General features: G+C 37.3%; 8 protein-coding genes across 8 annotated transcripts; 3 read left to right on the plus strand and 5 right to left on the minus strand.

Annotated features, from left to right (window-relative positions):
* Window positions 1-423: 423 nt before the first annotated feature.
* EV154DRAFT_503205 (Ferroporti-1) lies at window positions 424-1,839 on the minus strand. The gene has a single exon (XM_051600889.1). The coding sequence runs from the start codon at window positions 1,790-1,792 to the stop codon at window positions 518-520; it is 1,275 nt and encodes a 424-aa protein (XP_051459499.1). The 5' UTR covers window positions 1,793-1,839; the 3' UTR covers window positions 424-517.
* EV154DRAFT_503206 (uncharacterized protein) lies at window positions 1,840-3,873 on the plus strand. Its single transcript, XM_051600890.1, has 3 exons — window positions 1,840-3,204; window positions 3,272-3,450; window positions 3,537-3,873. The coding sequence occupies exons 1-3, from the start codon at window positions 1,927-1,929 to the stop codon at window positions 3,676-3,678; spliced, it is 1,599 nt and encodes a 532-aa protein (XP_051459500.1). The 5' UTR covers window positions 1,840-1,926; the 3' UTR covers window positions 3,679-3,873.
* On the minus strand, window positions 3,727-4,146 carry EV154DRAFT_479756 (uncharacterized protein; the record flags this gene model as incomplete). Its single annotated transcript, XM_051598282.1, has 1 exon — window positions 3,727-4,146. One exon carries the CDS (start codon window positions 4,144-4,146, stop codon window positions 3,727-3,729), a length of 420 nt encoding a protein of 139 aa, XP_051459501.1.
* Window positions 4,147-4,312: 166 nt separating this feature from the next.
* EV154DRAFT_537239 (uncharacterized protein) lies at window positions 4,313-5,419 on the minus strand (the record flags this gene model as incomplete). The annotated part of the gene is made up of 5 exons (XM_051604195.1): window positions 4,313-4,708; window positions 4,792-4,879; window positions 4,941-5,077; window positions 5,130-5,315; window positions 5,369-5,419. 5 exons carry the CDS (start codon window positions 5,417-5,419, stop codon window positions 4,313-4,315), a joined length of 858 nt encoding a protein of 285 aa, XP_051459502.1.
* A 363-nt stretch (window positions 5,420-5,782) lies between these two features.
* On the minus strand, window positions 5,783-7,443 carry EV154DRAFT_417544 (uncharacterized protein; the record flags this gene model as incomplete). The annotated part of the gene is made up of 7 exons (XM_051595793.1): window positions 5,783-6,243; window positions 6,302-6,351; window positions 6,413-6,486; window positions 6,543-6,684; window positions 7,021-7,163; window positions 7,218-7,313; window positions 7,381-7,443. 7 exons carry the CDS (start codon window positions 7,441-7,443, stop codon window positions 5,783-5,785), a joined length of 1,029 nt encoding a protein of 342 aa, XP_051459503.1.
* Window positions 7,444-7,457: 14 nt separating this feature from the next.
* EV154DRAFT_503212 (arginyl-tRNA synthetase) lies at window positions 7,458-9,578 on the minus strand. Its single transcript, XM_051600891.1, has 3 exons — window positions 9,203-9,578; window positions 7,901-9,111; window positions 7,458-7,834 (listed from the first exon to the last, which is right to left on the minus strand). The coding sequence occupies exons 1-3, from the start codon at window positions 9,395-9,397 to the stop codon at window positions 7,513-7,515; spliced, it is 1,728 nt and encodes a 575-aa protein (XP_051459504.1). The 5' UTR covers window positions 9,398-9,578; the 3' UTR covers window positions 7,458-7,512.
* EV154DRAFT_503213 (transmembrane amino acid transporter protein-domain-containing protein) lies at window positions 9,579-11,544 on the plus strand. The gene is made up of 6 exons (XM_051600892.1): window positions 9,579-9,691; window positions 9,804-10,264; window positions 10,343-10,443; window positions 10,535-10,980; window positions 11,041-11,228; window positions 11,281-11,544. Exons 2-6 carry the CDS (start codon window positions 9,982-9,984, stop codon window positions 11,439-11,441), a joined length of 1,179 nt encoding a protein of 392 aa, XP_051459505.1. The 5' UTR covers window positions 9,579-9,691; window positions 9,804-9,981; the 3' UTR covers window positions 11,442-11,544.
* Window positions 11,545-11,798: 254 nt separating this feature from the next.
* EV154DRAFT_417569 (uncharacterized protein) lies at window positions 11,799-12,840 on the plus strand (the record flags this gene model as incomplete). Its single annotated transcript, XM_051595797.1, has 2 exons — window positions 11,799-11,966; window positions 12,022-12,840. 2 exons carry the CDS (start codon window positions 11,799-11,801, stop codon window positions 12,838-12,840), a joined length of 987 nt encoding a protein of 328 aa, XP_051459506.1.
* Between the last annotated feature and the right edge of the window lie 192 nt (window positions 12,841-13,032).

Below are 13,032 nucleotides of genomic sequence, written 5' to 3' on the forward strand. Positions count from 1 at the left end.
ACTGAGCCTTGGAACACGAAAATATATTTGTACTCTCACATGTGGAACCAGCATGTCGGGAAACTTTTGGTCGCTATTTCGAAACCTTTCATTTTAAAATTATAATTTGGGAAACACAAATGCGGTAAACATATTTGATAGCATTTACATGATGGTGATATCTTCAGCCATTCGGCTATTTCTTTGTTACCAATGATAGCGCATTTGAGTGATGGTGTTAGGAATGGCAGCAGATCAACATCTTTTCTTACTTCATTATGTACTTCTTCTGTTGACATAGTTTTATAAGCATCTTCACAGCCATCAAAGGTATCCGAAGTATTTAATACACTCCAAGCGAACTATTTGAGGTAGCTCCTCGGATAAACTAACTTAAAAATACTTTCTTTAATGTAGTAGCAACGTTGGTCTGCCATATTGAAATTAATTAATTGAATTACTGAATTATTTATTTATGTAAAAGGTATATAGAAACGAACAGTTGGTAACATATGGGTGGAAAATTAAATAAATGACATTAAGACCCCTTTTTCCAATGCAATAAATGGCCTCTTTCCTTTCTGACAAAATATGTGTAAGACATCGATGAGCAAAAGATAGCACCTAAAGAGACAGTAGCTGGGATAATGAAGTCCTTGGGGTCCGAAACAATTGCCGTCAAGATATATTGTGATAGATCGAAGACGTTGCACATACTATGCTGCCAACCCGAAATACTTCCAAGTTGTGCAGGGTCTACAAGTTGCTGTAGTAGGATTGTTTCCGTAATATCAAACATCCATAGCCCAACTCTACTGATGCACATTCCAGCAAAAAGCATAATGGATCCAAGAACTGATCCTCTATATGCATTGGTCAAGGAGATAACAACGGGAGTAAGACTCCCAGCTTCAAACCATACAGCCCACATGCCAGATCGGATAATACCAATCTTGCTAGACAAGAAAGGTAAAATCCAAGTAGAGGCCAGACCCGCAATACCCGCTACTGCTCGGAGCACGCCCAAGGACCAGTCCTGGTAACCAATTATTTTTAAATACGATATCATGATGCCACCAAATGACAGTACTGTCATATGTAGCATAGCCATGGCTAGACTCGCCGGGAATATTTGGTGATTGACATATTCCAAAAATGAAACACGACGTTCTTCTATAGGCATCAACGGAGTCCCCTCACCCAATTCGGTGTCTTTAGAGGCTAATTTGGGATGTGCTTTATATGTTTGAAGCACTAGCTGGTACTCAACAATTAAAGACAGAGTGTTCCATGTACCAATAATAATAACCCCCATTGAAGAGCCAAAAGACATTAATGTGCCCATCATAATGGGTGCCATGGTTTTACAAAAGAGATCGATTCGTTTCATTACTGTTAACATACCCTCTGTATCCCCTTCCGTGATGACCATCACCCAATCCTTTTCGATCGCAATGTTATTTGCTATAAAAGCCAGTTTTAAAAAACATCCACATACTACAACGCCAGAATATAAGAATATAACGTGTCGGTTGAACTCGAAAATGACATAAAAGAATATGCAGCTTAGTACGATGGACCCCTTTTGAACAAACATGGTCATTCTGACAAACGCTAAACGAGGTGTAACGTCAGCCAATCTACCCACAAAGTTGCTGAAAAGAATGGCGGCAATGGTGGTTGAGAAGCCATATATGGAGGCCAACAACAAGGAAGTTTTAAAGACTTCCGCAATGAGCAAAAAGCAAGAGAACTCGTATACCCTATCTGTCCAACACGTTAAAAAATGAGATGTATACAATTTACCCTTCATTTCAGGGACCGGAAGAAAAATAAAATAAAAAAGGAAGTTGTCAGTTAAATCGCGGGACCTTTCTTTCATTGAATCGTTTTGCACTTTCCACACATCGTTACACTTCCAGGTGCCCCGGGCTCACTTTCTTGGAAATGAAAAATAGAATTACTCCCATCGCACACAATAAAGTGGACGTTATTGACTTGGAAAACCTTATTTGCATCAGCGATTCGGAGGATGAGGTAGATCCAAAACCAACTGTACAGCATCCGCAATCAAGTAATGTCATTACTATCACTGACGACGACGACGATGTCTTTTCAAGTAAAAGTCTGTATGAATCACCATATAAAAACAACAGACATATACCAGCATTGAGAGCAGGAAAAGTTTCTAAACCCCTTCCAGACGATCCAGGGTCGCAAAGTGACATGACTAAATCCATTATCAAAGAAACTCAATCAGGAGTCTCTTTCACTTCCAACACTCCAAAACCAAACTTCGAAAAGACTTTAAATACCAAAATTTCTTTACCTAGAAAAAGAGTTATTGATGGAAAACCCGAAACCACAGTTTCTACAAAGGAGCCTCATAGACCAGTCGCTTCTCAGAATTCTTCGATCCATATACCTAAAAAATGGTTTGATCCTTCTTTACAGGAGGCCAGAGCAGAGCAAAGAGCTTCTAACGCTCTTCTTTCAAAGGCCATCGCTGCTTCACAGGAGCGAAAGTTGTCCCTTCCTCGCTCTGCTCTATTAAAAAACTCTACTTTAGCAAAACGTTCGTCTACGATTATAAAAGCAACATCCCCCTTAAAAACCGCATCACTGAAGAGGCCTATGGAATCACCTGAACGGCCGAATTTGATGCGATCTACGTCCTTTGATAAGCCTTCTCCTTTGGTATTCAATTCGACAGTGCGTGGATCTCCAGAAAGGCAGATGCGCCGTGACTCGTTCGAATGGCCAACTCAAACAGAACTTAGTGCTGCAATGCTTGGGTCTCCAGATAGAACAACCCGAGAGGAATCATCAGAGCCTGAACGCACATTTCAACGTGCATCTAAGCGAAAAAATAGTGATGTTTATGGCTCACCCGGTAGAGGATCTCCAATTCAACAAACATCAATGCAGGCAAGGGGTACTGCTTACAGCTCACCGGACAGAGAGACGCCAATCCAACGTGCATCACGACAAACGAATACCACAATTTGCGGATCGCCAGAACGGCCCACCTATCTCTTATCTAGCCCTACAGTTGAATACCCTTCCAATCTTCGTAAACCGAAAACATCCTCTTCGCCTTTCAGTAAGCCAACATTCCAGAAACCAAAAGTCGTACACGAACTTTATGATGAAGATGGAAAAGAAGAAGATTTAGAGCTATTTGTGTCTATCATGTCTTCTTCGCGGCGAAAGTTACATCCAAATGTAAACATAGGATCATTATATGTTTGGTTTTTTTTTCCCTAATTTCTTTTTCTTTTAAAAACACTAGAATGCACCAAAAATCATTAAAATGCAATGCCCATTATGCTATATACATTATCCAAAAAACGAACTGAACGATCATGCGGCGGACTGCGAGGGGGATCCAGAAGCGACAGGAAATGAACGAATTATTCGAAAAAATACAATTGGTGCTGCGGTGCTCAGAAACGAAGCTGAAAGAAAGAGGTAAGACATTAAATCATTTGAATGCTATCATTACCCTTTCATATACATATATATGTATATATGTATATTCATTGCTTTATATGCAGGCTAAATAAGGGAAAAGTTGATAATGGACCTACGAATTACTACGCTGATCCGGAAAGTGTTTTGGCTTTGGATGGTTCAGGATTTAACGCAGAAGCTTCTGGCATCAGTTGGGAATCCGCAGGCCAAACACGGTTTGGTTAAGTTTAAATAGCTTTTTTTATTATTATTATTAATAATGTAAATATGTAATTATTCTTCTATTGTGCTTAATCTTTTGATTCTACTGATATTCATTTGTAAGGCATCAATTAAGCTTGACAATTTGTATAATTTCTCTTGATCATAATAAAATGAATCTAAATTGCCAAGAATGCTATTTCCTACGACAGAATAAAAATCGTAATCATCATGGGAGCTATTCATGGTGTGCTCATTGTTGGAGTGATAAAAAAGTTTAATGGCTGTCGGAAAAGTTCTGTCGCAAAAAGAACATGGATGTCGTATAGGAGGAGGAATGACAATGGCCGAATCCTTTTTATAGTAAGCACTTATGCATTGACAGCCAAACGCTGGTAATTTATTGCGGTAATCTTCTTCAGTCGTTGAAAAGTCCAGCTTTCCGTATCGACGGTATGCCTTAATGCAAGCCCCACAGTTTATTTTCTGCATTTATTTAAAAAGAGGAAGAAAAGGGGAGGGTCGAAATTCAAGATGGGGTATAAATATACACACTTGACAATGAAATTGCAAGTCAACTTTATTGTGATAAAGAAAGACGGTTACTAAGAATGATTTTATTTTATAAACCCTATTTTTAGAAGTGATTTTTTTTTTTTTATGAAAACATGTCATTTACTGGAGTATAAAGACTTTCTGTTTCTGTTCTTTTTTGTACAATTTCTTCTTCCAATGGCTCACCATCCAAATCTACCGGCTCACCGTCGATATCATCTAAAGGCTCCCCGTCTATATCGTCGAGAGGCTCACCATCAACATCATCCAGAGGCTCACCATCGACATCATCCAGAGGTTCGCCATCAACATCCATTTCTTCATTATTATCTAAAGGCTCTCCATCATCCATATCCAGTAGTTCACCGTCCATTGACTCCTTTGTAGGTGATTGTTTGCCATTTTCCTTCTTTAGAAATATCTCTGATAATTGGTCGGTATAGTATTTTGGAAAGATCATCCAATTCTCCCAGACACTAATCACCGCACTGATATGTCTCTAATTGTAAAAAGAAAATAAAAATTGTGTTATTGTTTCTTCATCCACCTTCCATAAAAATGTATGTCGAAAAGTTGGCTTACTCGCACTTGTTCGGCTTTTAAACGAGCGTTGACCGATCTGTAAATTGTATTAAAATGATCAAATACCACAGGAAGATGTGATTCGAATCTAACATATACATATAAAATTAGCCACCTTTTTCTATGGATTAATATGTGTTTCTCTTTACTCTTTTCTGTACTTCCAGGCATTGGATACATGTACACTGCTGTTATGTAAAATATCTGAAATAAGGTAGAGCCTTGCTAGTTTGGCAGATAGTGGTGAATCTGGAAGCACAACAGATTTGCAAATCATATCCACAACCTTACCCGTGTTAATATTGATGAGCCGTCATATTTATAAATACAAAAATTACCTCTGCTGCAGCATCTGAATGATCAATTGAAAAGGCCATTGCGCGAGCAATAGTTCCTCGTTGAAATTTAATTTCACGTAACAATACAGAGAGTCGTTGTTTTGCAATCTGACCCAGCGTCCCTTTGACAAGGCCATCTTGCTCTCCTAACTCATCATCCGTATCGAATAAAGGATCCACACTATCCTATTCTAATATTTAAAACAGTTGTTATAACGTGCATTGCATATTCCGCTTACTTGGATTAAGGGTAGTGCTGGTGGTATCCACCAAGGTCCGTTTTCAAACATTTGAAAGGGCTCATCGAACCAATGTGTCTTTGAATCTCCTTGTGATAACGAATACAGCTTCCATCGGTAATAAATATGCTCCGGTGACTTGAAACATTGTTAGAAAGCGATATGTGAACAATTGTGATTTTAGGGACACTCTTACTGTATTATCGAACAGGAATTTGAATTGTGGATTTTTGTTCTCTCTGTCCATGAGGGCTGCTTCAAACAGTGGGCCAAATTTTAATACTCGTTCGATGGTTCGGTGAATAATTCGCATCAGCTTGATATCGACAGGTTTAGTCACGCGAACTTCTGCTCTTGGTCTTGAGTTCTAAGTAATTCAAATTACTACAACTAAAAAAGGGTCGCTTGTATACTTTAACTTACTACACCAGGTAAACCGGGATTAATCTGTGCATTGAAGGCAAGTCCAGTCTTTTGGGCTGATATTTTCTTATCCAGTACTTTTTGTAAAACAGTCAATACTCTGTGAGTGTATACGAGAATATACTTTTGCTTTAGCTTACCAAAGATAGGTTGTGCAGGCAACGGTACAGGTTTACCCCATCCGACACGAAGAGGAAACCCTTCAAGCTCCCTTCCATCCAAATGCTTGATAGCCTCATTTGCATCGTATCTTGTCATAAAACTCACGAACCCGCAATTATTTCCTTTATCCTTTTCCTCTTGTGTGCGAGGCCACATGATTTTGACAGATGCGATGGCTCCATATTTCGCAAATTCGTGACACAACCCAGTTTCAGTGACGGTGGGATTAATATTTCCCACATACAGATTGGTTGAATTTGGGTTATTACTATCGTCATTTAGTGCATCGTCTGCCACTGTGAATAAGTATTAGATACATAAATACTGAATATGATTAGCTGCTTTTACCTTGGGTAGATGGCACCCCTTCTTCTACTTTCGAGCGTATCTCCTGTCCTCTACAAGATTTATTTTTGGTCAGCCTTTGTGATATCTCGATTATAAAAAAATAAACTCTACTTTTTGATCTCTTCCAGAAATGAATCCAAGTTTCTCTTTTTCTGCATTTTTATTTCTCTCAGCTTCGCTAATGACTAGAAAAAATGGTATTAATGAAATAGGTCCGTGCTCGATTGTGATGAAAAATTACATCTTCTTCGTCGTCGGAATCGGCCAAGTTTTTGACAGTTATTGGCGCAGAAGCTGGTTCTCCCGCTCTGACAAACGGCATGGGTTTAAAGGTTGATTTTTTAAAGGTATTATCACTGACAAGATCTATGAAATAATTTTTTCTTTTGTTCAGTCAATGGATTGGCGAAGCGAAAAACAACATTACCTCGAGATTGTGGTGATACTGATTCGCCTGCTTTAATAAACGACATTGGTTTTAGCTTCTTTGATGTAGAAGGTGTATTATCCTTCACATATTCTAAAAATGTTTTTCTGTCTATTAATATTAATATTTTGGCTGATGTGCTATCTGTTTACCCTTAGGCTGTGTTGGTGTTACAGATTCTCCTGCTCTAACAAAAGGCATTGGCTTGAAAGTCGACTTTGACGCTGTAGGGCTATCATAACTGTCGATAGTAGGATCTACAATATGTTTTGTTTAAAAGAGGTAATACAACTGAACAAGAGAAAGAAAAAAGTTACCTCTTGGTTGTAAGGTACCTGATTTAACAAACGATGTCATTCCTAGCTTGTAAGGAATAGGCTCTTCAAACGAAGCTACGAAATCGGCATACACTTTAGCTGCTTCCAAAGATTCTTGCTATAAGAAAAAATATTAAATGGGCACATTTCCTCATCGATTTGTAATTTTTACCTGCTTCTTCAAGTCGGTTTCTTCTTTGTGTTTTTGATAAGCAGTTTTCTTTTTGCTACCTACTGTGAATGCTTGCAATTTTGAAGCAGAAATAGGCTTTTGTGAACAAGAGCCGTGTTAAAAATTGGAGTTAAAGGGCTTGGGTAATAAGGTTTACTTTAACAGGAATACGTTCTTCCTCCTCTTCCGAGTCGGAATGGTCGTCTCTCTTTCTCTTTTCACTCATGTTTACAAAAAGTAAAGAAAAAGGGAATTGTTTAATTTTCATTTTAATTTTAAATACGTGACCAGCTTTTTACATGCGGTTTAAAGGATCAATGCCAACTAATTTCAATCCATTCGCCAAGGTAGTTTTAGCAGCCCAAAAGAGCAATAGTCTAGCTTCCGCCGTGTCTTTATCCGCTCCCTTGACGCGTAATGTAGAATTAGCTTGTCCAGTAACATGCGCCAGTCTAAACAGATATTGAACAAGTACACAAGGATCCATTGATTGACATGATGATTGGACAATATCAGGAAATTGCGATATGGTCAATGCTAACTCAAATGCTTCTTTTTCGTGTAATAAAGATGTATCTGCCTTCATATTAATCGGTATATTTGCATTACGTTCAATCCTATATAAATTCCTGGATTAATTTTTTCCTGATAAAAATATCAATAATCCGGTATTAAAACTTTACCCGCACATACGTGCATGAGTGTACTGAAGAAAGACGCCTGTGTATCCTTTAGCAGCCGTCATTCGATCCCAAGAGAATTCGTAATTTTTAACACGTTTTGCCACCATATCTTGAATTATCACAGCTGATGAACCCAAATTCTCTGCTACGGGATCTAATCTATCTTCCTGTAACAAATCATTCAATTTTAATTGATTTCCTGCCTGAATACTTTCCAACATGTGTTCTTTAGCAGTGTCTAAAATATCTTGCAAAAACACGACAGTTCCCTTTCTAGTGGACATACCCAAAACACGACCAAAGTTAGCATGGTACAGCTCTGTGGGCCATTTCTTGTCATGTTGTGATATCAACTCACTAATCTTAAACAGTTGTTTCAGATAGAGTTCTTGTTCTGTTCCCACCACATAGATAGCCTTTTTAAACTGACCAAACATATCCCTGCGCAATGCTAAACTTGCTAAATCACGCGTCATGTATAGGCTAGTACCATCGGCACGTTTTATAATGGCTTTTCCAAGCTTGTATTCTTCCAAATCTATAGTCCATGCACCATCTTCAGAAACCTTAATTAATTCGTACTTTTCCAACATGCTGTAAATTTGTGCAATATAAGGCTCTGTTTGTGATTCACCCGAATAGACGTCAAAATTGATGTTAAGTCGTTTATAAATATGTTTGTAGGAGTCAATGCTTAATTCGCGAAATCTTTTCCATTGACTAAGCGCTTCCTTATCGCCTTGTTCCATTAATTTAAAATAAGCATTTGCTTGCGCATCAATCTCAGGATCTTCTTTAGCGAGCTTATTGATCTTTACATAGACTTCATAGAGATGATGTATAGGGTCTTTCAGTAATGAATTTTCGTCTCCAAATAATTTAAAACCGATTGCTAATAATCCGTACTGCTTTCCCCAATCTCCTAAATAGTTGATGCCGATTGTCTTGTATCCGCATGCATCATGGATGCGCTTTATAAAGTTTCCCAAAATGGTGCTTCTTAGATGACCTGCATGAAATGGTTTGGCAATATTAGGTGAACTATAATCTATCAATACTGTCTCTTCTTTTTCGCGAGTAGATGTTCCGTAAAGGCCTTTTTCGTTCGATACTTGATCCAATGTTGTTTGTATGTAGGTGGTAGGATGTACATCAAAATGTAAGAAGTTTCCTACCGGCGTAACTTTTGTGATATATTGGTTTGGTTCAAACTGTTATTCGTATGCATGATTGTGATTAGCGTGTGAAATTTTTTTTCGAAAAGTGACATGTCATAGCTATTTATTTGTTTATCCTTTTTACCTTGCCAGCAAGCTCTTTACAGTAGTTCACAGCATTAGGTTCGTGAGCTGTTAATCGCGGAATGGGTATACCGAACTGATGTTTTAAGGCGACTTTGGGTGTACTTAATATCCCAAGAATCTTTTGCTCACTTGTGTTGGATATTTTCGACAAGGGTTTAGCAATGGCTTGTCTAACTAATTGTGTAGTTGCCATTTATAAATCGATTTTGTTTTCAAAAAAAAAGGGCAAGGGGCACAAGGATTTGTCCCCGCACACTCATACATACATCAATGAAGGTGATATCTGATTGGTTGGTGAGCCCAACTGGATTTTATTTTTGACACATTCACTTTTGGCGTCAGATTCACTGTAAGAGAGACAGAAAAAAAAGGGGGAGTGGGGGAAGAGGCCTGTTTTGTGCAACAATTCTTCTAATTGGTTTATACACTACTGCTTGATTGTTTTGAATGACAAGATGATGGTAATATAAACAAAAAAAAACATCTTGTATGGCTTTATTTATAATCTCTTATCTTTCCTTTTTTTTCTCTTTTTTTTTCTTTTTTCCCACTTTATATATTATTTATTTACTAATAATGAATTACACTCATATAATTAGTGAATATGATACAGATACTGCATCGTCGTCAACAAATACAAGCAGTTATTTTGACGTAAAGAGATATTCATCTGATAGCAGCAGCTCAATTAACACGGAAGATAGGATTAAAATTGGTTATGGATCAATTGCTGATGAGGTCGACACATCCAGCGTCAAACAAAATCACTGCTCAACGATGGGAGCGTCTGTTAATCTAGTGAATGCAATGATGGGAACTGGCATTATTGGTTTGCCTCTCGCTTTACATCTATGTGGCTTTTGGCTGGGTTTATTTTTTTCTGTCACGATAGCCTATATATCTTGCATGACGATGCATATTACCATTCTATGTGGATTAAAGACTCAAACATGTAGTCTTGTATCGCTCTGTCAAACATTGATTGGTCGTACAGGGTCTCAAATAGTAAATTTTATTATTTTCTTTCACACAGCTGGAACCGCTGTGTCCTACTACATCCGTAAAGTATCACCCAGCCCTCCTTTTTTTTTTTTTAAAAAAAAACAAAAAAATTAACTGACCAGGTAATCATCAACAGTACTTGGAGACACATTGCCAAGCCTATTAGCACTTGTATTTCCAAATACACCCTTTTTTACAAGTAGAAGCAAGGTAATCTTAGCTTTCGGATTATTATGTGTAGGTAAAAATAATTTTTTTTTTAAAAAAAAAAAAAAATCATAATAACACTTATTTTTGAGCTATAAATATTGATGTTTGTATATTCTAGACTCTTCCTCTTAGTTTGTCTCGGTCTACAGCTCAATTTGCAAAATGGTCTGCGATGTCTGTATTTCTACTCATGCTCATGTTAATTGGTGTGTTGGTCCGGGTGCCATATTATTTATCCATTGTTGATAAAATTGAACTCGAACTTGTGCCTGTCTCTGAGGGTATGTTTAAAGGACTTGCAATTATGAGTCTTGCTTTTGGTTGTTCACAAAATTTATTTGGTGTGTATTCGAGTACAAGAGATCAAAGACCTTCCAGGTGGTTACTTACTTGTTCAATTGCCATTGGTATCGCGTTTGTCATTAATATTGTCTTTGCTGTCATGGCGTATTTATGCTTTGGTAAACATGTGCATGCAAATATTCTTTTGAATTTCCCTGAAAATGATCCAGGTATTCAGTTGGTTAAATTGGCATTAGGATTGTTTATGGTGTTGACTATACCGTAAGCGCTAATTCATGTCTTTTTATTCTATTTTCTTCTTTCTAACCATATTATAATCAGACTGTGTATCCACCCTTGTCGCGAATCAGTCATGATGATGTTTGGTATCAATATAAATAACCCAACAAACAAGCAGCATTATACAGTAACTATTGGTGTGTTTGCCCTGATACTTTCGATTGGGGCAACATTAACTTCACTTGGTAAAGTGTTTGATGTTATTGGTGGATTCTCAACTACTATTTTGGGTAACTTTGTTTTGTTGTTTTATGTAACATTTTTAATGATATTATAATTTAGGCTTTCTGTTGCCTGGTTGTGCATACTTGTACCTGTTTTCATCCGATCTGATGTTTACAAAAGGAGAGGGGTCTTGGAAACTATTAGTTATATCCGTCATATCTATTCTGATTGCACTTCCTGTCATGTATTTCTCTGTCAAGGATGCATTTTTCGTATAGTTTTGTTAGTGAATTATGCATGGTCATGTACTCGTAAAAAGTCACATATGAAAATAAAATAAAACTGGCGGCAGAGAAAAATGACGTACAAAAAGCCTGTTCAAGTCTTTTCTTTGTTTTTTTATTTTGGTTTTTTGCCACACCTTTCGTTTTCCCCTTTTTTTCTCATATATAAAGAAAAGAAAAAAAAAAGAGAGAGAGAGAGAAAGCATCTTTTGCCGGTTTTCTTTTACATTTTACATGTCAATAACAGATTCGTTTTTACCGATGAATCATCCATACTACGATCAAAATTTCATGTTATCGCCCAGTACCAGTTATCCGATAGCCAACAATTATAGTAGTATACTTCAAAAAATGGTACCAGAAGAGATTTCTACACTGTTTGTGGTTGGATTTCCTGAAAATATGCAAGAGCGTGAATTTCAGAATATGTTTATGTTTTCTCCTGGATTTGAAGCAGCTACCTTAAAAGTTCCTAGCGTCATGATGGGCGTGATCGAGGAAGACAGCCGGAAACAGATAGTAGGTTTTTTATATGCATCATCCTTTTTATTTGTTTATGCTGACCATTTTACAGATTGGATTCGTAAGGTTTCGTACCCGCTTAGATGCTTTGGATGCTAAAGCGATACTAAACGGTAAAAGGATTGATCATGAAAAAGGCAGTGTACTCAAAGCAGAACTTGCTAAAAAAAATCTCCACACGAAAAAAGAATTACAACAACAAACAATTAAAACTCCATACGAAGCATTTTATTCAGTACACAGCAATGGTAATAGTGGTGAAAATTCACCTTGTTCACCACCTCATCATCATATTATACCTACTTGCACTAGATCATCATCATTTCCCCATAATAGTCGGTATTCATCCAAAAGTTTGATTGACCAATTCGGCATAATGGGTAATAAAAAAGCCTCAACTATTTATCCAACCACCACCCTATCATCTTCTTCATTGGCCTCTTCATCCTCTTCTTTTGTTGAACATCCTTTTTTACTGTCTAAACTTTACAAAACAACATCCCCACCGTCACACAACGATAACCAATTAACTCTGTCTTCCACTTCGACTCCTACCTTGGACAATCCAACAGAATATTACCGCATTGATCAGAACCCACCTTGTAATACATTGTACGTTGGTAATTTACCAATGAATACAAGCCAAGACGAGCTGAGATCCATGTTCAGTTCGTGTCCTGGGTTTAAGAGACTTTCCTATAAAGTAAAGTCTAACGGTCCCATGTGCTTTGTTGAATTCGAGGATGTTCCATATGCAACTTTAGCGTTGCAAGAAATGCACGGCAATCTATTATCTAATTCTATCAATGGTGGTATTCGACTATCTTACAGTAAAAATCCCTTGGTAAGGTTTACACCTATCACACGATAACACGTTTTGATTTCTATTTTTTATTATCCCGTTCAACTTATTAAAATTTCTAATCTCATCTGTGAATTTCTAGGGTATACGCCAAGGAACTATAGCAACACCACAATACTAAAAAATTTATTTATTTTTTTACCATTATCATTTACTCATCATCAACAAGTTCTTAATACATAAACATGACACAAATCTACA

This window comes from Mucor mucedo (genome assembly GCF_025094135.1).
Source record: "Mucor mucedo strain NRRL 3635 chromosome Unknown EV154scaffold_28, whole genome shotgun sequence".
Classification (NCBI taxonomy): domain Eukaryota; kingdom Fungi; phylum Mucoromycota; class Mucoromycetes; order Mucorales; family Mucoraceae; genus Mucor; species Mucor mucedo.